The sequence below is a fragment of the Rhinolophus hipposideros genome, assembly GCF_964194185.1.
Source record: "Rhinolophus hipposideros genome assembly, chromosome: 19".
NCBI lineage: Eukaryota > Metazoa > Chordata > Mammalia > Chiroptera > Rhinolophidae > Rhinolophus > Rhinolophus hipposideros.
In genome coordinates this window covers 14,090,364-14,114,020 of record NC_138065.1, presented here as the reverse complement: position 1 = coordinate 14,114,020, position 23,657 = coordinate 14,090,364, and the positions used below count along the sequence as shown (strand labels likewise).

The 23,657-nt window shown below is 60.1% G+C and overlaps 1 protein-coding gene across 1 annotated transcript; it reads left to right on the top strand.

Annotated features, from left to right (window-relative positions):
• On the top strand, positions 1–23,201 carry CELSR2 (cadherin EGF LAG seven-pass G-type receptor 2). The gene is made up of 34 exons (XM_081026281.1): positions 1–3,451; positions 7,880–8,527; positions 10,522–10,744; positions 11,138–11,253; positions 11,427–11,515; positions 11,912–12,069; positions 12,467–12,630; positions 12,780–12,905; positions 13,267–13,433; positions 13,740–14,027; positions 14,114–14,288; positions 14,507–14,648; positions 14,822–14,942; positions 15,372–15,555; positions 15,734–15,835; positions 16,564–16,658; positions 16,889–17,098; positions 17,570–17,753; positions 17,839–17,967; positions 18,053–18,233; positions 18,394–18,561; positions 18,660–18,786; positions 18,900–19,100; positions 19,406–19,580; positions 19,911–20,023; positions 20,128–20,207; positions 20,297–20,423; positions 20,516–20,638; positions 21,206–21,333; positions 21,566–21,654; positions 21,757–21,948; positions 22,085–22,255; positions 22,348–22,582; positions 22,909–23,201. The coding sequence occupies exons 1-34, from the start codon at positions 145–147 to the stop codon at positions 22,934–22,936; spliced, it is 8,766 nt and encodes a 2,921-aa protein (XP_080882407.1). The 5' UTR covers positions 1–144; the 3' UTR covers positions 22,937–23,201.
• Positions 23,202–23,657: the final 456 nt, after the last annotated feature.

The window sequence follows — 23,657 nt, the reverse complement described above, 5'->3', positions numbered from 1 at the left end:
CCATCAACGCCCAGGCCCCGAGGGGCGCACGGGTGGCCCCCGGGGACCGGCACCGCGGCCCGGGCATGAGGCGCGGCCAGGCCGGCAGGAGCCGGAGGAGGAGCCGCAGACGCCGTTGACCCGCCCGGCCGGGAGCTGGGAGAGATGCGGAGCCGGGCGGCCCGCGCCCCCCTTCCCGCGCCGCTGCCGCCGCCGCTGCTGCTGCTGCTGCTGCTGCTGTCGCCACTGCTGGGAGACGAAGTGGGGCCCTGTCGTTCCCTGGGGACCAGGGGACGCGGCTCCTCGGGGGCTTGTGTCCCCGTGGGCTGGCTCTGTCCGGCCTCATCCTCGAACCTCTGGCTCTACACCAGCCGCTGCAGGGAAGCTGGGACCGAGCTGACTGGCCATCTGGTGCCCCACCACGATGGGTTGAGGGTCTGGTGTCCAGAATCCGGGGCTCACATCCCCCTGCCACCAGCTCCAGAAGGCTGCCGGTGGAGCTGTCGCCTCCTGGGCATTGGAGGCCACCTTTCCCCCCAGGGCAAGCTCACCCTGCCTGACAAGCACCCGTGCTTGAAGGCCCCACGGTTGAGGTGCCAGTCCTGCAAGCTGGTGCAGAACCCAGGGCTCAGGGCAGGGGAAAGGTCAGCAGAAGAATCCACCGGCGGGCGACGGAAAAGGAATGTGAATACAGCCCCCCAGTTCCAGCCCCCCAGCTACCAGGCCACAGTGCCTGAGAACCAGCCAGCAGGTACCCCTGTGGCGTCCCTGCGAGCCATCGACCCAGATGAGGGGGAGGCAGGTCGGCTTGAGTACACCATGGACGCCCTCTTTGATAGCCGCTCCAACCATTTCTTCTCCCTGGACCCCATAACTGGCGCTGTGACCACAGCTGAGGAGCTGGATCGTGAGACCAAGAGCACCCATGTGTTCAGGGTCACGGCGCAGGACCATGGCATGCCCCGACGCAGTGCCCTGGCCACACTCACCATCTTGGTGACTGACACCAATGATCACGACCCTGTTTTTGAGCAGCAGGAGTACAAGGAGAGTCTTAGGGAGAACCTGGAAGTTGGCTATGAGGTGCTGACTGTCAGAGCCACAGACGGTGACGCCCCTCCCAACGCTAATATTCTGTACCGCCTGCTGGAGGGGCCTGGTGGCAGCCCCTCAGAAATCTTTGAGATTGATCCTCGCTCTGGGGTGATCCGAACCCGTGGCCCTGTGGATCGGGAAGAGGTGGAATCCTATCAGTTGACAGTGGAGGCAAGTGACCAGGGTCGGGACCCCGGTCCACGGAGGGCCACAGCCTCTGTTTTCCTGTCTGTGGAGGACGACAACGACAATGCCCCCCAGTTCAGTGAGAAGCGCTATGTGGTGCAGGTGCGGGAGGATGTGACTCCGGGGGCCCCAGTCCTTCGAGTCACAGCCTCAGATAGAGACAAGGGCAGCAATGCCCTGGTGCATTATAGCATCATGAGTGGCAATGCTCGGGGACAGTTTTACCTGGACGCCCAGACGGGCGCCCTGGATGTGGTCAGCCCTCTTGACTATGAGACGACTAAAGAGTATACTCTACGGGTCCGGGCACAGGATGGCGGCCGGCCTCCGCTCTCCAATGTCTCTGGCCTGGTCACGGTGCAGGTCCTGGACATCAACGACAATGCTCCCATCTTCGTCAGCACCCCCTTCCAGGCTACTGTCCTGGAGAGTGTCCCCTTAGGCTACCTGGTTCTCCACGTTCAGGCCATCGATGCTGATGCTGGTGACAATGCCCGCCTGGAATACCGCCTGGAGGGGGTTGGTCACGACTTCCCCTTCACCATCAACAATGGCACCGGTTGGATCTCTGTGGCTGCTGAGCTGGACCGGGAGGAAGTTGATTTTTACAGCTTTGGGGTGGAAGCCCGAGACCATGGCACCCCGGCGCTCACTGCCTCGGCCAGTGTCAGCGTGACCATCCTGGATGTCAACGACAACAACCCGACCTTTACCCAACCAGAGTACACAGTGCGGCTCAATGAGGACGCAGCTGTGGGCACCAGTGTGGTGACCGTGTCGGCCGTGGACCGGGACGCCCACAGCGTCATCACCTACCAGATCACCAGCGGCAACACCCGGAACCGCTTCTCCATCACCAGCCAGAGTGGTGGCGGGCTGGTGTCCCTCGCTCTGCCGTTGGACTACAAACTTGAGCGGCAGTATGTTCTGGCTGTCACTGCCTCTGACGGCACGCGGCAGGACACCGCACAGGTGGTGGTGAATGTCACCGACGCCAACACCCATCGTCCCGTCTTTCAGAGTTCCCACTATACAGTGAATGTTAACGAGGACCGGCCCGCAGGCACCACGGTGGTGCTAATCAGTGCCACGGACGAGGACACGGGTGAGAATGCCCGCATCACCTACTTTATGGAGGACAGCATCCCCCAGTTCCGCATCGATGCAGACACGGGGGCCGTCACTACCCAAGCGGAGTTGGACTATGAGGACCAGGTGTCCTACACCCTGGCCATCACCGCCCGGGACAATGGCATTCCCCAGAAGTCTGACACGACCTATCTGGAGATCCTGGTGAATGACGTAAATGACAATGCCCCTCAATTCCTACGGGACTCTTACCAGGGCAGTGTCTACGAGGATGTGCCCCCCTTCACCAGCGTCTTGCAGATCTCAGCCACTGACCGTGACTCTGGCCTTAACGGCAGGGTCTTCTACACCTTCCAAGGGGGCGATGACGGAGATGGTGACTTTATCATAGAGTCCACATCTGGCATTGTGCGGACGCTGCGGAGGTTGGATCGTGAGAATGTGGCCCAGTACATCTTGCGGGCGTATGCAGTGGACAAGGGGATGCCTCCAGCCCGCACGCCCATGGAAGTGACAGTCACTGTGTTGGACGTGAACGACAATCCACCTGTCTTTGAGCAGGATGAGTTTGATGTATTTGTAGAAGAGAACAGCCCCATTGGGTTGGCTGTGGCCCGCGTCACAGCCACGGACCCTGACGAAGGCACCAATGCCCAGATTATGTACCAGATCGTGGAGGGAAACATCCCTGAGGTCTTCCAGCTGGACATCTTCTCTGGGGAGCTGACGGCTCTGGTGGATTTGGACTACGAGGACCGGCCTGAGTACATCCTGGTCATCCAGGCCACGTCGGCTCCCCTGGTGAGCCGCGCCACAGTCCACGTCCGCCTGCTTGACCGCAATGACAACCCACCAGTGCTGGGCAACTTTGAGATCCTTTTCAACAACTATGTCACCAACCGCTCCAGCAGCTTCCCTGGGGGTGCCATTGGCCGTGTGCCTGCCCACGACCCTGACATCTCAGACAGCCTGACTTATAGCTTTGAGCGAGGAAATGAACTCAGCCTGGTCCTACTCAATGCCTCCACAGGCGAGCTGAGGCTGAGCCGGGCCCTGGACAACAACCGGCCTTTGGAGGCCATCATGAGTGTGCTGGTATCAGGTAAGGAAGGGCCCAGGTGGTGTTGGGGTGGGGTTGGCCCCTAGGGGAGGGGCTGGGCAGCTGACCAAGGAGGAACTGCTGACCTGCCACTCGGTCTGGTGCCTGGCACAGAGGTTGAGGGGCAGAAGCAGGTTGGGAAGAAGCCCCTGGAGTCCTGGCAGCAATTGAAGGACCCGCTCGTCTGCAGCCCCAGGCTGAGCTGGGCTAGTCTGCAGCTCCGGCTGAGCTGGGCTGCTTCGATTGGCTGCCCCCTGCCTACCAGCCTGTGACATGCTGGAGGAAGTTTTGTGAGACTGCCCTGGCTATGGCTGCCAAGAATTGTGAAAAAAGGCGCGTGGAAGACTGAGAAGCCAAGGGAGCTGGGGGAGGGGAGAGGAGAGGACTGTGACAGGGAGAGGCAAGAGGGTCCCCTCAGCACCCCTTCCCGCCAGCAGGATATTCCTGTGATCTCATGCAGAGCTGAGGGCTATGGGGGCACAGGGTTGCCGCTGCTGTGGGGTCAGGACCCTGCTGTCTCGCCTCTTTGGGCCCCTCTGGCTCCCAGCTGAGGGGGACTTTGTCTCGAGCATTCTTTTCCCTCCAGGCAGAAAGAGCCTGGCCTGGCTCCCCATTTAGAGATCTCTCAGGAAGTGAGGCTAAAGCTCATTTTCTCTGTCCAAACAGACCCCACTGTCACAGGCTATGGTTCGGTCCGGCTTGGGGGAGGGGCTGCAGTGAAGCCAGGAGCAGGCTAAGGGCTCCTGAGCCCGCTTGCCACCCCATGAGCTGTTCTTAGGACCCCAGGCCTTTCCTACTGGTTGTAACAGCCTGGGCTTGGGAAATGCGGTGTGGGACCAGGGTGAGCCAGGGGACCAGTGTCCTTTGAGGGTAGAACCCCGAATCTGGTGGGGAAAGAACAGAGCCCCGTGGCGTGGGAGCCTGGCCAGGAACCAGGCAGGGCATTCCTGCTGCTTGGCCAAGCGCTCAGCCTGCAGACTCTCTGGACAGAAGGGTTGGAGGAGGAGAGTTGGGATGGGGGTGGCATTGTGTCTTTTCTGTCAGCTATGGGCAGTGAGCAGCAGCAGCAAGGAGGGGCCGGCCCTAGGTTGCTGAGCCCCTTTCCCAAGCCTGGGAACAATTGGGATACTTGTGAGGATCCATTGTTAACTGTACCCTGGGGATGGATGGGTCATGTACCCCCACTCCAGATACACCAGAGAGGGAAGGCCTGGCAGGCTACTACTTCCACCCCAGGGAGTAAGAGGCATGAGAGGCAGGGTATGGCTTCAGCCTCCTTCCGACTCATGGTCCTTCCTGCCCCACTCCTCTGCTGCCCATGAGAGCCAGGGTATGGGAGCTTTTAGAGCTCATCGCTCTGTGGCTCTCAAAGCTTAAGTTTCCCCTCTAGGAGGAGGAAGGCGGAGGCTGAAGGAGGGTGGAGTTCTTGTATCCCTGGGCTTCCCCGTGCTGGGAGGCGAGGCCCTGGGAAGGAGCAGGAAGGACAGCCTCTCCCTCTCGTCCTTTCCTCAGCTAGTCCTAGATGAGTGAGGCAGGGCACTGATGATGGGGGCAGAGGAGGCGCCACCCAGACTTTGAGTCCTACCAGACCTTAGTTCCTCTGGGATAGAGAGGAAGGTCTCACTGGCCCTCCACCCCTAGCCACACCCTCTCCCTCCAGCCCTGACCCTTGGAGGCAGTCACCAAGGCAACCCCAAAGTTCAGGGAGACTGGGGTGAGGGGGAATTGAGTCCCACTGCCCCTTTGTTTTCTTTCTCTTGTTCTTTGTCTCTTCTTTCTTTCCTAGCCCTGCCCAGGAAGGCCCTTCTGCACTGCCCCTCTCCATTCCCCTCTTGCCATCTTCTGTGAGGTTCTTTCCTCCTATCCCACTTCTTCCATTGCTGGCTCTTTTCCTGGGCCTTTGTCTTACCATTTGGTCTCTTCTGTGTTTCTGCCTTTCTGATTTCCCCTTCTCTTGTGCTCTGTGGCTGCAGCTGCCCTAGCCTGGGCTGGATGTCTCTCCTCAAACCTGAATTCTCCCTGCCTCTTTCTTACTCTGCTAGGACACACAGGAGCTCTTGTCCATGGCCTATTGACGCCAAGAGTGGCAGACCTCCTCCAGGCCTGCAACCTCCTCTGGCACATCTGCCAGGGGAAGGGAGACTTGGCGTCTGACTCTGCCACAGTCTGGGACCTGGCACTCTTCCAGGTGTGGCTGGTTGGGCTCTGTGCACAGGTCAGTGTTTCCTGGGGTCAGAACCCATCCAAACCATTTTATGTCCAGGAGGATGGCTCAGGCAATGCACCCCCTATCCCTGTTCCCACCACTGCCTTGGCACCTGAGGAGCGACTCAGGTCAAGGCAAGGGAGAAGAACAAAAGGAAAGAGAGAGCAATAGGTTAACTGCTGGGGATGGGGGACAATAGCAGAGGGGGCAGGTGGCCACAGATGGTGGACCAGATGGGGAGCAACAGAGATACAGTGGGCAAGGAGCATAGTAGGCGGGACCTGGGATGGCAGCGGGGGGCTGTAGGGAGCAGTGCTTGTTCCCAGGGCTGAATGGTAGTGAGGTACTCTTGCTCCTTGGCCTTGACTCCCTCATCCCCTCCCTAATCAGTTAGGAGCACTCTGTGTGGACTTCTCGGCTGCTTTCTGCCTGGAGGGACTTTCCTCTCATGGAAGAGTTGGTCAGAGCCACCAGGTACACAAGAGCCCTGTGCCAGCTCTGTACCTGAGTACACGGGGGTCCAAAAGAGGGAGGAAAGCAAAGCCTAAGGTCATAAATCTGGACAGGCTTCCCGGAGTAGGTGAGCTGAGGGCAGGTTAGAAAACTCAGAGGACTGTGGGCTGGCAGCTGGCTAGGGTGGGTAGGAAGGTGGTAGGGTGGGTAGCCTGTTCAGTAGCTGCGAGATGAGTGGGAGGAGCAGAAGTGGGTAATGACAAGCAGGCTTGCTGATGAGAGCAGGCCAGCCTCAGCAGTCTCAAGCCATGAGGCTGGGGGGCAGGTGGGCAGTGAGCTCTAGATATAGCTGAGATGGCTTCCCAGCCTCAACTGAGCTGCCCAGTATAGTCAGCCACCTCAATAGGTGTGACATGGAAGCAGAATCTATTTCCAAACCCCTCTTCTATTCTCACCCCAACCCAGGAACATTATCTCCTGCCCCATTCCTACTAGGATGTCTTTCCTTTTATCTGCTCAGGGGCCGTCCTGCTATATTTTAAAGACCATGTCTTCACTATGGATACTGAATAGATTTTCAACATCTTAGTATTTACTGAATACCTATTATGTACAGGATGTTGTAGTAAATGAAAATATGATATCCTTGCCAGGCCTTTTCCCCCTCCCCTTTGCCTCCAGCTTTTATTTTTGACCTAAACAAAATCCATTCCCACGTGATTGTGCTTTCAGGTGTGTGTGGTATTTCTGGGCTCAGGGTGTGTGGGTGGCGTGAGGTAGCAGAGTGTTAGTACTTAGCTGTTTATAAGTGAGTGTGCGGCCTGGGGGTGTGGCAGGAACTCGATGCAATGTACTGAGCTAAGTGGGCGATGAGTAACTAGAGGCCCTAGGGCCAGAGGAGAGATCAGCCCAGTGGGGCTGTGTCTGGGGTCTCCGGGAGGAGAGCTGCCCAGGCCTTTCCATCTCTGGGCCCCAACCCCGCCACATCAGGACAGTGGGTGGTGCTGCCACTGGTAAGGTGGCTCAGCTGAATTTCCTGGGGTGGGGCCCCCCAGGCTACCCTCAGCAGCCCAGAGAGTTGGGCGGGAAGAATGCTTTGTGTGGGGCGTTTCCATGGAGATAGCGGGCTTGCGCCCAAGCAGCTATTGCGCTCAGTGGGAGGAGGACCCGGTGGCCCACTGACCCAGTTCATCCCCCACTCTCTGCTGTTGTGGGGGAGGGGAGAGCTCAGCCAGGGAAAGGGTTATGGTAGCGTTGAGATACAGGCGCTGAGGGGCCAAGAGGATTACATTTTTGGGTCTCTCATGGTGCTCTGGCCCTGTAGAGAAGTAAGAAAAAGGTGAAATAGGGTTCGTGTGCAGGGAGTACCCGAGTTTGGTATAAGGAAACAGGACCCATGGTGTAAGGGAGCAGAACCCATGGCTTGGGCAGGAAAAGGTGCACAAACATTAAAAGCCGTGCCATGCTTCACAACAGAGGTTTTGGGGAAAGTATGCAAAGAGAACTTCTGAAAATCGAATCTCTATGCATCTGTGGGGCTGGTCCTCAAGGAGCGACTTGCCCACAGGTGACATACACAGACCTCCTTGCCAATTGAAAAAGGGAGCCCCTTCTTGGCGACTGAACAAGGCAGGAGTCTTCCGGCTGGATTTCAGCCCCCCTTCACGGCCCCCTCACGTGCTGCTACCCAGGGACAGGTCTATGGCTTGGCACCCCTGCCCTCCCCAGCCTGACCCGTGGGCAGGGTCCTGACCCGTGTCGCCTCTCTGCAGATGGTGTGCACAGTGTGACTGCCCAGTGCGCACTGCGCGTCACCATCATCACCGACGAGATGCTCACGCACAGCATTACACTGCGCCTGGAGGATATGTCGCCGGAGCGCTTTTTGTCGCCGCTGCTGGGCCTCTTCATCCAGGCGGTGGCGGCCACGCTGGCCACGCCCCCAGACCACGTGGTGGTCTTCAACGTGCAGCGGGACACCGACGCCCCTGGCGGCCACATCCTCAACGTGAGCCTGTCTGTGGGCCAGCCGCCGGGGCCCGGGGGCGGGCCGCCCTTCCTGCCGTCCGAAGACCTTCAGGAGCGCCTGTACCTCAACCGCAGCCTGCTGACCGCCATCTCGGCGCAGCGCGTGCTGCCCTTCGACGACAACATCTGCCTGCGTGAGCCCTGCGAGAACTACATGCGCTGCGTGTCGGTGTTGCGCTTCGACTCCTCGGCGCCCTTTATCGCCTCCTCCTCGGTGCTCTTCCGGCCCATCCACCCGGTTGGGGGGCTGCGCTGCCGCTGCCCACCCGGCTTCACGGGCGACTACTGCGAGACCGAGGTAGACCTCTGCTACTCGCGGCCCTGTGGCCCCCACGGGCGCTGTCGCAGCCGTGAGGGTGGTTACACCTGCCTCTGCCGCGACGGCTACACGGGTGAGCCAAGGGAGGGGGACCCTGGCCAGGCGTGAGCCAAGGGAGGGGGACCCCAGGGTGTCCCTGGAGGGAGCCAGGGGTCGGGGGATTGGGAGGTAGGGGGGTTTGGGGGGATGGGGAGGTGAGGAGTGGAGGGGGAGGGGGAGCAGCCCGCAGGGCTGTGTGTGGTGCAAGCACAAACCAAGCTGAGAAGAGGGTTCATTTACAGAGTAAGGTACAGGTTGCATTGGCCATTCACAAATCCCACTTGCTCTCTTACGACAACCTATTGAGGAAGGCAGAGAGGGGAGTCCTTCTCCACCACCCTTCTCCCCCCAGGCGGTGTAACTGAGGTCAGCACTAGCTCTAGAGCAAACCTGCTTGGGTGTGTAACCCAGCTTTGCCACTAGGAGCCATGTGACCTTGAGCAAATTACTTAACCTCTCAGTACCTCCTTAATTTTAAAAAGGAGATAATGAGTCTACTTACATCATAAGGCAGTTGTGAGGATTAATTTAATTAATTTAATACATGGAAAGAGCTGGTCTGTGGAAAGTGTTGGCTGTGATTTAAGGGACCTCTGAGATCAGGTGACTTACTCCAGGTCTTACCTCACAGCTTGATTAGAAGTGACACTGGGCCTAGACCCTGATTTCCCCCGCTCCCGCTACTGAGTCAGTTACATTTCTGAGCTGCAGCAAGTGCTTTTCTCCTAGGCATTGAGGGGACACTGGAGAGGTTTGGGTGCAGGGGGTAGGTGTGTTTTGGAAGATCATTATACCTGGGTGACCCTGAACAGACTAACCATACTGTGCCCAGGTGCGTAAGAGGGTCTTGACTAGGAGGCCTTCCTGTTGGCCTATGACCTGGGGTTGCTCGCTGCCTCTGCTTTGTGCTCCCTGCAGGCTCCCATTTCTCCTCAGGACACCCGTTCTGCTCCCCACCCCCCTGGGCCCTTCCTTCACAGTGCCTTAGGCCTCACTCCTTCTCCGGAGCCATGCCCACAGCTCTGCCAACAGTGGCAGGCAGGCGCCACCGCCTTCCCTACTGCATCTTCCTACCCAGAACTTGCCAGACTTGACTCCTCTCAGCTGCTGCTGTGGGTGGGGGGGAGGGGAGGGTGGGCTTGTAGGAGGGGAGGAGAGTCTTTGTCCAGGAGGATGGTAAGGGGGGGCTTGGAGTAGGCGAACAACAGTTTCCATGGAAACAAGAGCCAGTCACTAGGCACAGGAGCTGAGAACCTATCTCTAGAATCTGGGAATGGTGAGGGAGAGAAAGGGGTAGATTTTCCCATTGGAATTTTCAGCTCCTCCATTGAATCCTGGTCTGCTCCCAGGGCTCAGTTTCCTACTCTCTCAGCATCTCCCAAATGCACAGAGGTCCTCAGTCTGGACCCCAGGGCTCAGAATCAGAGTTCTCTGCCCCATTCCTGCAGAGTTCCCAGCTTCCCCCCGCCCATACACACACCCCATAACTCTGACAAATCTAAGTGGAAGCCTGGTCTCATCCCCAGGGAGGGAAAGTGATCTTGGCGCCTGACGGGGACAAAAGCACCAGTGGGAGGGCGGGAGGAAGTGGGGGTTGGCACCAGCCTTCATGCTGTCCTGCAGGCCCGTCTTCCATGCCCATTTACCCCTGCAGGGGCCAGAAAGTTTGCTTGGTAGCTTTGACACCAAAGGCTACTGGGACCTGGGCCTTATGATCAGGGACCTCACAGGCCTGTTCTCTAGGCTCCAAAACAGGAACTGACTGGGATTGGGAGCTTCAAGGAACTTGTGGGACATCGGTATATGGGATTGTGGTGAGAATGGCTCAGTGGGCCAAGCACAGCACCAGGAAGGGCTGGGCTTTCTCAGAGAAAATGGGCCTGTGAGAGGAAGTGGATGCCTGGGAGAGTTTGGGAATATTGTGGGGGCCATAGGAGACCCTGGGAGGTATTGCTGGGTTGGGAGGAGTCCCAGTCCCCCTCCTGCTTTCAGGGACTTGGTCCTCACCCTGCCTTTCCTCTTGCCCAGGTGAGCACTGCGAGCTGAGTGCCCGCTCAGGCCGCTGCAGCCCTGGTGTCTGCAAGAATGGGGGCACTTGCGTCAACCTGCTGGTGGGCGGCTTCAAGTGCGACTGTCCATCTGGAGACTTCGAGAAGCCCTACTGTCAGGTGACCACGCGCAGCTTCCCTGCCCGCTCCTTCATCACCTTTCGTGGCCTGCGCCAGCGCTTCCACTTCACCCTGGCCCTCTCGTGAGTGGCTGGGCACTGTGGGGGAGGGAGCGTGGTGGGAGCCTGGGCTGCCTCCTGTTCCCCAGATGAGGTGAGAGGTGAGGTAGCAAAAGCGCTTGGAGCAGGTTGTTGCCAGAGCCACGTCTGCACTTGGAGTTGTCTGTGCACTTTGCCAGCAAATCTCCTCACCCCCCGGGGTCCACCTATCCCACCTATCCACCCTGGATGCGAGGGTTCTGGTTCTGCTTCCGGTTTGGGCTCATCTTCCACTTTCTAGCCCGTGGCCCATGGCCGTGGCCAGGGTACCAGCCCTGTGGGTGATATTGTGTAAGATCAAGGGCTAGTTAGGTGGCTGGGGTGCTGGCATCCAGGTGGGTGCCCCATTCCCTGCCCCTACCCCCGACTCCCGCTCAGGTTTGCCACCAAGGAGCGTGACGGGCTGCTGCTGTACAACGGGCGCTTCAACGAAAAGCATGACTTTGTGGCCCTCGAGGTGATCCAGGAGCAGGTCCAGCTTACCTTCTCTGCAGGTGACCCAGTTACCCCCTGTTCTTGCCCATCTCCCAAAGGCCCGATGTCTCTTGGCCCCTGACTCCGACTCACACACTCTCCTAGCCATACCTGGGCCAGTGCCACACACGAGCACACCCTCCCCATTCCCAGTCCTCGTCTGGTGTCCCAGCTCACCTGGTCCTTTCTCCAGGGGAATCAACCACCACTGTGTCCCCATTTGTGCCTGGAGGGGTCAGTGACGGCCAGTGGCACACAGTACAGCTGAAATACTACAATAAGGTGAGTGTGGGAAGGGCTTGAGGAGTTGGAGGGTTCTGTCCTTGGCTCAGGTGCACCCCCAGACCTGGGTGGCACTGCCTCAGGGGGGCTGGTCATGGCACTTCTGGCTGCACGGGGTGGGGGTGGGGTGAGGAGGTGGGCACTTGCCACCTTGCCAGGCTGTTTCCTTTCCGCTGGGTAGTGCTCGATACTCCGTTTTATCAGGCCAGCCAAACTTGAATGGACATTGAGGAAGGACATTGACTTAAGCTCATAAGTCCTGTCAGCACATGTGTATATGCACATATATGTATGCACAAAGGGGTGTCAGTGTACACTGGTGTCTTTGAGCCTGGTCCACGAACCTCGTGGGCTCCTTGCCCACTGTTTCCCTTCTCTGCCCTTCCCTATCCACAGCCACTGTTGGGCCAGACAGGGCTCCCCCAGGGCCCATCCGAGCAGAAGGTGGCTGTGGTGACCGTGGATGGCTGTGACACAGGGGTGGCCCTGCGCTTTGGAGCTGTGCTGGGCAACTACTCCTGTGCTGCCCAGGGCACCCAGGGTGGCAGCAAGAAGTAAGCAGGGGAGAGGACAGGGGGACAGGGTGAGGTGCAGGGCCAGGCAGGGACTGATGTTTGAGAGATGGGCCTCAGAGGGCGCTGAAATGGGAACCAATCCACATGGGGGCCTGCCCTCACCTTGCTTCCCTCAGCCCCGCTCAGCCCTCTGCAGGCGGCTGGGGTGGTGCGTGGTAGCTGGCAAGATTGGGGTATTAGAGCAGGGCCTTGTGGAGCTGTCTGGGAAGGGGGTGGGTATAAAAGGAGAGCAAGTCCAGGTCGGGGGTGCCTCCCTTCCTTGTGGTGCTGCTCTGCAGGGCCCCTCCTGTCTCTGGCCTGGCAGCAGGACATGGGAAGAAGGAAGAGCCACGAGCGGCCCACTCTGCTTCATATCGCCACTGTTCTTTCTCTACAGGTCTCTGGACCTGACAGGGCCCCTGCTGCTGGGCGGGGTGCCTGATCTGCCCGAGAGCTTTCCTGTCCGGACACGGCACTTTGTGGGCTGCATGAGGAACCTACAAGTGGACAGCCAGCACGTGGACATGGCCAACTTCATCGCCAACAATGGCACTGTGCCTGGTATGGGAGCCTGGGGCTGGAGCAAGGCCAGGAGCTACCTGCAAAAAAGGAGGGGACACCTGTTACGGGACATCTGCATGCAGGGTGTTGAAGCCCCTTTTAGCTACTGCCACAGAACCCCTGCCTGAGCCCTCTTCTCTCCATTCTAGGCTGCCCTGCCAAGAAGAATGTATGTGACAGCAACACTTGCCAAAATGGGGGCACCTGTGTGAATCAGTGGGACGCGTTCAGCTGCGAGTGCCCTCTGGGCTTCGGGGGCAAAAGCTGTGCCCAGGGTAGGAGGGGCTGGTGTCAGAGGCCGAGGCCAGGGAGCTGTCAACAGTGCTGGGAACACTGGCAGGGTCGGGGCAGGCACTGGGCAGGGCCCAGCAGAGCCCGCTGTGGGTGGAAAAGCGTGTCTGGGCAGAGCTCTGAGAGGGTAGCACAGGAGACAAAGGGCCCAGTCAGAGGCAGGCCTGGGCACAGTGTGGGGCGGGTCCAGGGCAGGTAAATTCTCTGGAGGGCGTGGCTGACAAGGGAGGGGGCACTAGGAGAGGCAGTGCCCTGCCTCCCACAGAGCCGCCATCACTGGGCACCATATCTCCTGGGGCACTGAGCTGCACCCTCCCCTCAGTTTGCCTTTATCTGCCTCCCCAGAAATGGCCAACCCTCAGCGCTTCCTGGGCAGCAGCCTGGTGGCCTGGCACGGCCTCTCGCTGCCCATCTCCCAGCCCTGGCACCTCAGCCTCATGTTCCGCACACGCCAGGCCGACGGTGTCCTGCTGCAGGCCGTCACCAGGGGGCGCAGCACTATCACCCTGCAGGTGATGCAGGGAGGGGTGGGGGCAGGTGGGCCCTGGCCAAGGCTGCCGGAGCCTCCGAAGGGCTGCTCAGAGACGGCTGGGCGGGGTCTTTTCTTTGCTGGAAATAAAGAGGCAGCTGGATTGGTTCAGTGGATCACTGCTTCCATCTATTGGGCCTGGAGGAAATAACATCTTGTCCTCTGGCCTCAGCGCAGCAGGATGGGTTTGGTGGTTCTGCAAACTGGACGGGACGGGACGGGACGTAGGCTGGAAGCAGAGCCAATTAAGGCGGTCTGATGACACTCCTTTCTTTCCTCCTGGTGCCAGCTGCGGGAGGGCCACGTGGTGCTGAGTGTGGAGGGCACAGGGCTACAGGCCTCATCTCTCCAGCTGGAGCCAGGCCGGGCCAATGATGGCGACTGGCACCATGCACAGCTGGCTCTTGGAGCCAGTGGGGGCCCCGGCCATGCAATCCTGTCCTTCGACTATGGGCAGCAGCAGGCAGAGGGCAACCTGGGCCCCCGGCTGCATGGGCTGCACCTGAGCAACATCACGGTGGGAGGCGTGCCTGGGCCAGCCAGTGGTGTGGCCCGTGGATTCCGGGGCTGTTTGCAGGTGAGCATCTTGCCTGGCCGCCCCAGCCCCCCCACCACCTGGAAGCCCACTCCGTGGAGGACCGACACTGCCCCTGTTCCTCCCAGGGTGTGCGGGTGAGCGAGACACCTGAGGGTGTTAGCAGCCTGGATCCCAGCCGTGGGGAAAGCATCAACGTGGAGCCAGGCTGTAGCCTGCCAGACCCTTGTGACTCGAACCCGTGTCCTGCCAACAGCTATTGCAGCGATGACTGGGACAGCTATTCCTGCAGCTGTGATCCAGGTGTGTCAGGGACCCAGGGAAATGGGGCATGTTAGCGGATGCCCGGGGTCTTACTCTGGCTCTGCTTGTGACCCGGGGCCAATCAGCACATCGCTCAGATCCAGTCTCCTTCATTACAAAGGTAGTATGGTCAGAATGGAAGGAGCGGATGAAGGCCAGTTTGAAGAAAGTGCCGAGGGAGGGTGGGGATTGAGAGTCTCCTGTGCTTCTGGCCCTAGGTTACTATGGCGACAACTGTACTAACGTATGTGACCTGAACCCATGTGAGCACCAGTCCATGTGTACCCGAAAGCCCAGTGCCCCCCATGGCTACACCTGCGAGTGTCCCCAAAATTACCTTGGGCCATACTGTGAGACCAGGTAAGTGGACTAGGCATGCAGCAGCAGGTCTCAGTGGCCAGCCTCTCTCTCGTGTGTCCCTCAGAGAACTGAGAACCTGGCTGAGCTACAGCCAGGGTCGGAAGGGTCACATATAGCCATACCAGGTGGGGGTGGCAGAGGGAGCTCATGCCTGCCTTGGCTTTTCTCTGCAGGATTGACCAGCCTTGCCCCCGAGGCTGGTGGGGACACCCCACGTGCGGCCCGTGCAACTGTGACGTCAGCAAAGGCTTTGACCCAGACTGCAACAAAACAAGTGGCGAGTGCCACTGCAAGGTGACAGCCCCGCCCCACGCCTCCACAGTGCTGCCTCAGTCTCTGTTCTACACCTCCTGGACCCTTGACAGGGGACAGTGGAGAAAGCCTGCCTGCAGAGAGCTGAGGGCTTTGTGCCTTTGCTCTAACAGGGTGGGCAAGTGACTATTTGTCTTCACGTGTCGGGATTGGGGGGACCCGAGACCGATACCTAAGCAGTGAGCTCTGGCCCAGGTGGACTCGTTGTTTGACATCTGTTCCGACTGGTTGGTGTCTCTCACTGATGGGTCAAACTCCCAATCATTACCAGTTGTTAAATATTTTGAACCACTCTCGGGGACCTGACGTCAGGGAGCCTCTGTCCAGAGGGGCGACACCTGAAAGGATCCATGAGAGTCCAGGGAAGAGAGCCTGAGCCAGTGACCCCATCCCCCTCCTCCTCCCTCCCAGGAGAACCACTACCGGCCCCCCGGCAGCCCCACCTGCCTCCTATGTGACTGCTACCCCACGGGCTCCTTGTCTCGAGTCTGTGATCCTGAGGATGGCCAGTGTCCATGCAAGCCAGGGGTCATTGGGCGCCAGTGCGACCGCTGTGACAATCCTTTTGCTGAGGTCACCACCAATGGCTGTGAAGGTGGGGCTCCCACGATGGGTGGGTGGCCCTCCCCACTGTGTGCCAGGTCCTGGTGTCCCAGGGAGGCCAGGAGCAGGGCTTGGTGGCTCGCCTGAAGATGGTGAGGGAGGGCTGGGGAGCCTGCGCAGAACTGCAGGGGGACAGCTGCTCCTGAGTGACTGTGTGTACTTCCTGGCAGTGAATTATGACAGCTGCCCACGGGCCATCGAGGCTGGGATCTGGTGGCCCCGTACCCGCTTCGGGTTGCCTGCTGCTGCCCCCTGCCCCAAAGGCTCCTTTGGTAGGTGCTGGATCACTAGGATATGATATGGAGGGCTTAGCCTCTCTTTGGTGGGGTGAGGGTGGGAAGCCCCTGGCTATAGCTCCTGGGACCCCCTTTCTGGCCTCCAGTTCCTAGAGACTCCACATATCATCTTTTCCTAGCTCACAGTTCCTCTGCTCCCAAGGGTGCCCCAGTGAGGGGCACCTACATCTTAGATTTTTAACAAAAGTACTGAGAAACCAGCAGGGTGCCTGGCAGAGGGGGCTGGGTGCTGGTGATTCTAAGATGGAATTCCACGTGGTTCCCAGACTCGGTTCACTGCCTGGTCCTGGAGTTATGCCCCTAGACAGTCTGGGAAGGAGGGGATGTGAGGTGCTGTCCCAGGGGACCCTGCCTGAGATGGAGGCTGGCGCTGGTCCTCAGACTGACAATGAACAGAGTTCACCAGCAGAGAGTGGCTGAGAGCTCGAGGTGGTGGCTGGAGAGGGGTAGCGACGTCTGGCGGCTCAACGAGGCCCCGTGCTCTGTACTCCTGTAGCCCTTGTTTGGGCTGATCTGGCAGAGACTTTCCCATTTCCCACACCTGTCTTCCCATTTTCACCTGGGCTGCAGAAAGGAAGGGCCCTTGGTCGCTCGTCTCCCGTCTCTGGCCGAGAGGTGCTGGCCCCCAGCAGAACTTCTCAGCCAGGTCTTGGTGGCCTCCTGTGTCTCTCCCTGAGGCAGCCCTCTTGGCTTCCTTTCTCCAGGGACCGCTGTGCGCCATTGTGATGAGCACAGGGGATGGCTCCCCCCAAACCTCTTCAACTGCACATCAGTCACCTTCTCAGAGCTAAAGGGCTTCGTAAGTGAACCTCCTCATCTCCATCTCCTCCCTCCTCTTCCCTGACCCAGTCTCACTTGGCCCACCCAGCTTTGAGGAAAGGATTCTGGAATTCCAGCCCCTGCCTCTTGGAGAGGCCATTTGTCCCCTTTCCAGAGGCCCTTGTACTCCAGTTCTGCCCTGTGGGTACCCCACTGCCACCTTCCCGCGTTGACCCTCTCCCTCTCCCCTCCTGTCTGGCTCCGTCCTAGGCTGAGCGGCTACAGCGGAACGAGTCAGGCCTGGACTCCGGGCGCTCTCAGCAGCTGGCCTTGCTTCTGCGCAATGCCACCCAGCACACGGCGGGCTACTTTGGTAGTGACGTCAAGGTGGCCTACCAGCTGGCCACACGGCTGCTGGCCCATGAGAGCTCCCAGCGGGGCTTCGGGCTGTCGGCCACACAGGATGTGCACTTCACTGAGGTGGGGCTTGGCGGGGGCAGGGCTGGCTAATGGTTAGGTGGGGTCATGGTGAGTGAGCCTGCTCCTGGCAACCTGAGGCAGAGTGGGGAGCACTCCACACCCCTTCCTTTGGGGAGCTCCTAGCTGGCATGAGACCTCCATGAGATCTCCCGAGCCGTGGCCCAGCACTGGGGTAATATAAAACACTTCCCAACCTTTTTCGCAAAGTGCCCATAGAAAATAATGTTTGTCATGGGGCCTGGTCTGACCAGGCTTCTCAGAGCAGAGGCCCTGCTCTCATTTAGTACCTGTGTGCGGGTCCAGGCACAGAGCCTGGGCAGCTTAGTTAGAGAGTGAGGAGGAAGGAAGGATTAGAGGGAAGGGAAGGTGGGTGGGGAGCAGAGCTGGTCTAGGCACACGCTGGGGCTTGGGGGCGGGATGAGAAGGTGTGCGGCCGCGGGCGCAGCTCGCTGTGACCATGCCCACCCCCAGAATCTGCTGCGGGTGGGCAGCGCCCTCCTGGACGCAGCCAACAAGCGGCACTGGGAGCTGATCCAGCAAACGGAGGGCGGCACTGCCTGGCTGCTCCAGCACTATGAGGCCTATGCCAGTGCCCTGGCCCAGAACATGCGGCACACCTACCTGAGCCCCTTCACCATCGTCACACCCAACATCGGTGAGACTGGTGCCCAGGGCGGGGGAGGGTGGCCGGCTGGGGACCTGCCGGCCTCACCGGGGTCTGACCTGTGACCCCTCCCTAGTCATCTCTGTAGTGCGCTTGGACAAGGGGAACTTCGCTGGTGCTAAGCTGCCCCGCTACGAGGCACTTCGGGGGGAGCGGCCCCCGGACCTCGAGACGACGGTCATTCTTCCCGAGTCTGTGTTCAGAGGTCAGTGGGGGCCTCGGGGGCGGGTCAGGGGCCAGGCTGGGGCATTGTGCAGGGCCCAGCTGAGTGGACAGTGTTCCCCTCCCAGAAACGCCCCCCGTGGTCAGGCCTGCGGGCCCTGGAGAGGCCCAGGAGCCGGAGGAGATGGCACGGCGTCAGCGGCGGCACCCGGAGCTGAGCCAGGGTGAGGCTGTCGCCAGTGTCATCATCTATCGCACCCTGGCAGGGCTGCTGCCCCATAACTATGATCCGGACAAGCGCAGCCTGAGGTGAGCGAGAAGGGGTAGGACTGGTGGGGGTGGGGGCGGGTTGGGTGGGGGCGTGCTGAGGCACGGAGCAGGAGCAGGGTTTGGGGTCCTCTTGGAGCATGGAGTGTGTGCCCCAGTCACAACTACCCTGGTGATCGTGCACCGGCCTGCCCCCCGTCAGAGTTCCCAAACGCCCCGTCATCAATACGCCGGTGGTGAGCATCAGCATTCATGACGATGAGGAGCTTCTGCCCCGCGCCCTGGACAAGCCAGTCACGGTGCAGTTCCGGCTGCTGGAGACAGAGGAGCGGACCAAGCCCATCTGTGTCTTCTGGAACCATTCCATCTTGTGAGCCTGCGCTGCCCTACCCCCGAGGCTTTGGGCCAAGAGCCCAGGCCCTTGGGCTCCCCAGCCTCCTGTCTCCTGACTCAGCCTCCCTCATTCAGGGTCAGTGGCACAGGTGGCTGGTCAGCCCGAGGCTGCGAAGTCGTCTTCCGAAACGAGAGCCACGTCAGCTGCCAGTGCAACCACATGACAAGCTTCGCCGTGCTCATGGACGTGTCCCGGCGGGAGGTTGGACCCACAAGGGGTGGCTGCAGAGCTGGGGGGGGAGCCCAGGGCACCAGGCTGGGTGCTCAGACCCGGCCCTTCCTAATTTCCCTGGTCCTCTGCTGGCCACCCTGCAGAATGGGGAGATCCTACCACTGAAGACACTGACATATGTGGCCTTAGGCGTCACCTTGGCTGCCCTGCTGCTTACCTTCCTCTTCCTCACTCTCCTGCGTGCCCTGCGCTCCAACCAGCACGGCATCCGGAGGAACCTGACTGCCGCCCTGGGTCTGGCTCAGCTGGTCTTCCTGCTGGGAATCAACCAGGCTGACCTCCCTGTAAGATGTCCCTCCTCACCCAACTGCCAGCCCTCCCAGGCTCCCTTAGGAGTCCTCCCCACCCCTCCTGTCAACCCCTGCTCCTGCAGCAGTAACTGACAGAGAGCCTAGTCCTGGGCCTGGCCCATGGTTTCCTCTTCTCCAGTGCCCCTTACTTCCCCAGCCCCCCAGCAGTGCCTTCGTCTGGCTCAGACTCCCCCTGAAGCATCTCCCTACACCCAGCCCCCCCCCCCCCCGCCTGATGAGAGCAGAATCCTCGTCCTGGGGGTTCCCCAGGCAGTTGCTGACCTGGCCTGGGGCCTCAGTTTGCTTGCACAGTCATCGCCATCCTGCTGCACTTCCTGTTCCTCTGCACCTTCTCCTGGGCGCTGCTGGAGGCCTTGCACCTGTACCGAGCGCTCACGGAGGTGCGCGACGTCAATGCTGGCCCTATGCGCTTCTACTACATGCTGGGCTGGGGTGTGCCTGCCTTCATCACAGGTACCCCACCCTCGTCCTGGGCCTCATGGTTCTGCATCCCGAGGTCCACCTCCGTGCCACATGCTACCCACCCACATCCCAGGCTCCACATCCCAATGCCGCAGGCCAAGTTCTCCATAGGTGTCCCTCTGATTTCACCTGGCCCCTAAACCCCCACCTGAGGGCTGGGTCCCCCATGCTGACATACGCGGCCCTCGTTGAGAGGACGGCATGGACAGATGGTGGACAGAAGGCGTCGTCCCCTGTGCCTGGCCCTGTGAGCCCACTTGACCGCCTGACTTTCCCAAGCCCTGACCACCCCTTCCCCTACTGTTGTCACCATGCTCCCAGGTCTCGCTGTGGGCCTGGACCCCGAGGGCTATGGGAACCCCGACTTCTGCTGGCTCTCCATCTATGATACACTCATCTGGAGTTTTGCTGGCCCTGTGGCCTTCGCTGTCTCGGTAAGTGCTGGAAAGTGAGCGGGCTGAGTGTGTCCTCAGCTGCCAGGCCCCTGTGGGGTGGAAGCTGTCTGTCCTCTGATGATTCCCCCCCACTCTACTGCTAGATGAGTGTCTTCTTGTACATCCTGGCGACCCGGGCCTCCTGTGCTGCCCAGCGGCAGGGCTTTGAGAAGAAAGGCCCTGTGTGAGTACCGGGTGTGAGTGCCTGGGCAGTGGACGGGCAGCGGTGTGGGAGGCCTGCTGGCCGCACTCACGGCCTGCCCTTCTCCGCAGCTCGGGCCTGCGGCCCTCCTTCACTGTCCTCCTGCTGCTGAGCTCTGCGTGGCTGCTGGCACTGCTCTCCGTCAACAGCGACACCCTCCTCTTCCACTACCTCTTTGCTGCCTGCAATTGCATCCAGGTACCTGGCCTAGCCCCTGCCTGTGGGAGATCCATGGAGGCGGGTGGGTGCCTGAATAAGCACTGAGACAGTTGCTGCCTCCTGCCATTTAGGGCCCCCTCATCTTCCTCTCCTACGTGGTGCTTAGCAAGGAGGTCCGGAAAGCACTCAAGTTTGCCTGCAGCCGCAAGCCCAGCCCTGATCCCGCTCTGACCACCAAGTCCACCTTGACCTCGGTGAGGGAGCCAGGGCTCAGGGAAATGGAGGGGTGGAGGGAGAGGCAAGAGGCCCAAGGAGCCTGTTCTCAGAGCTTTGGCCCCACGTTTCTTCCATCCCTACATCCTTTCCTGGGAAGGAGGGAGGGAAGTAGCAATGGTATGTGTAGTCTGGGGAGAAGGCGGCATGGGGGTGAGGAAGAGGATTTTGACTTGAGAGAGGTGGGTGTGGAGCGTGGAAGCATAAGGTGATGACGTGGCCAAGACAAGTAATGAGGTCATGAATGCCCAGCACCCGAGAATCCCCTGGTGCACTCCCAGGATGCTCTCGGGAGACAATTCCTGGTGCCATCTTTCACATTACACGGCTGGATCCGGGGGACTTGGCTGTGCATAAGACTGGCACAGTTATGGCAGAGCCACAAGCACTACTAGGTCCTGGGATGGGAGGCAACAGATGAGCCTCTTTTCCAGACCTGGGTGTGTGAGAGGTAGGACTCAGCGCAGGCTCTGTCGGCTCTTCCATTTCCAGCCTGGGGCCATCCCATCCCGCTCCTCCACTTACTCACCTCTCTGTTTCCTGCCTAGTCCTATAACTGCCCCAGCCCGTACGTGGATGGGCGGCTGTACCAGCCCTACGGGGACTCGGCTGGCTCTCTGCACAGTGCCAGCCGCTCGGGCAAGAGCCAGCCCAGCTACATCCCCTTCTTGCTGAGGTGAGCCCTGGCGACGGGAGGGCCGGGGAGGGGAGAAGAGCACCACGCATGTGTGCCAGGCCCAGGCCAGGCAGCTGTTGGGAGTGTACAGCATGGCTGACACTGGGCGGCAGCTGGGATTAGGAGCCATAAAGGACATGGGGTAGGAACTGAAAAACCCACGAGAGAGACGAGAATGGGACACTGAGCAAGAGGCCAGGCGGACCCTTCCAGCATGGCCTTGTCTTCTTAGGGAGGAGTCCACACTGAACCCTGGTCAAGGGCCCCCCGGCCTGGGGGACCCAGGCAGCCTATTTCTGGAAGGTCAAGACCAGCAGCATGGTGAGGCTGGAAGCCCCTCAGGTGGGGGGTGCAGCTGCTTGGGTTTTGCTGAGGGTAGGCAGAGGCAGGTAGGCCAGCTGTGATCTCTCTCCCACCTCCCAGATCCTGACACAGACTCCGACAGTGACCTGTCCCTGGAAGATGACCAGAGTGGCTCCTATGCCTCTACCCACTCGTCAGATAGTGAGGAGGAAGAGGAAGAGGGGGAGGCGGCTGCCTTCCCTGGAGAGCCCGGCTGGGACAGCCTGCTGGGGCCTGGGGCCGAGAGACTGCCCCTGCACAGCACCCCCAAGGGTGGGCCAGCGCCAGGGCTGTGGCCTTTGGGGGAAATGGGAGGGCAGAGGGATTCCTGGGAGGTAACTAGGGTGGTGACTCTCCTACCATAGCCGTCTGCCTTCTCTGGGCCTCATCTACTTCCTTTCTCCACCAGATGGGGGCCCCGGGCCTGGGAAGGCCCCCTGGCCCGGAGACTTTGGGACCACAGTAAAGGAGAGTGGTGGCAGTGGGGCCTGTGAGGAGCGGCCGCGGGAGAATGGAGACGTCCTGCCTTGGGAGGGGTCCCTGGGTCCCCTTCCAGGCCTTTCTGCCCAACCTCACAAAGGTGAGTGGGCCACCTCCCGCCTCACCTTTGCCCTGCAGCCCATGGGGCTCTCCCCGCCTGCTCCTCATGGCACCTGGCCTCCTGCCCCACAGGCATCCTCAAGAAGAAGTGTCTGCCCACCATCAGCGAGAAGAGCAGCCTCCTACGGCTACCCCTGGAGCAGGGCACGGGGTCTTCTCGGGGCTCCTCAGTCAGCGAGGGCAGCAGGGCTGGGCCCCCTCCCCGCCCACCACCCCGGCAGAGTCTCCAGGAGCAGCTGAACGGGGTCATGCCCATCGCCATGAGCATCAAGGCAGGCACAGTGGATGAGGACTCATCAGGCTCCGAGTGAGTGTGGCCGGGTGGGCGGTGAGGGTACAGCCCTGAAGAGGCCCCCGCTGGGCTCAGAGCTGCCTCCAGTTCTCCCCGGCCTGCTCTGGTTGGCAGTCAGAGGACGCACGGGTGGAGTGTGGCCCAGCTCCCTTACGGCAACATGCCCACAAACCATGGTGCCCATGGGGTTGACCCAGCCCAGCATCTGGCAAAGCGAGGAGGGTGGGGAGCTGGGGTTGCTTTTCTGTTTCCTTCTTCTGGTGGAAGCTTCTCACTGTCTCCTCTGCTCCAACTAACCCTCTGTCTGCCTTTTCTGTCACTTTCCTTTCTTGCCTCTCCAGATTTCTCTTCTTTAACTTCCTGCATTAACCCTGGGCCAGTGGTTCCTACACCCTGAGGCTCCCTTACCTTTCCCAGCTGCACTCATGCCCCACTCCTGTCTTGTGCTTTATCCTGCCCTGCTCCCCACCGCCTGCCCGCAGCAGCGACGAAACGTCCATCTGAGGAGCCTGGGCCTTGTCAGGAGGGGCACCCACCCCACCCAAGGCCATCTAGTGCCAACTCCCTTCCCCACCATCCCCCTCACTGCACTTTGGACCCCTGGGGCCAACATCTCCAAGACAAAGTTTTTCAGAAAAGAGGAAAAAAAAAAAAGAATTTAAAAAAGGATCTCCACTCTTCATGACTTCAGGGATTAATTTTTTGTATATGCTGGAAACTGACTCCCCTTTCCCTTCCCAAAGAGGATAGGACCTCCCGGGATGTCTCCCCAGTTTCCCATCTGCTGTGCCTCTGGGAGGAGAGGGACTCTTGAGGGGCCTGCCCCTCATTTGCCATCACCAAAAGGAAAGGACAAAGCCACACACACCCAGGGCAGCGAGCCCTGAAGGCTGTACCCTGCGGGCCTCAGTATGGCAGGGGTGTCAGGGCAGAGTGTGCTCGTCACCCTGCCTGTGCCACCCTCCCAGGAACTGAAAAAGCCCTGATTGGAGAGGGGGCAGAAGGACTCAGAGCCCCCGGACCCCCAAATGCTGCATGAACACATTCTGAGGGGAACCCGTGCCCCTGGGCGGCGGCCGGGCCACCCCAG

What these genes read in the sequence shown, in the direction of transcription:
- CELSR2 (XM_081026281.1), top strand. Translation starts at nt 145, where the DNA reads ATGCGGAGCCGGGCGGCCCGCGCCCCCCTTCCCGCGCCGCTGCCGCCG. An exon ending in TTCTGGAACCATTCCATCTT is followed by an intron (nt 18,562 to 18,659) that starts GTGAGCCTGCGC and finishes TCCCTCATTCAG; the next exon opens with GGTCAGTGGCACAGGTGGCT. An exon ending in CTGTGGCCTTCGCTGTCTCG is followed by an intron (nt 20,024 to 20,127) that starts GTAAGTGCTGGA and finishes CTCTACTGCTAG; the next exon opens with ATGAGTGTCTTCTTGTACAT.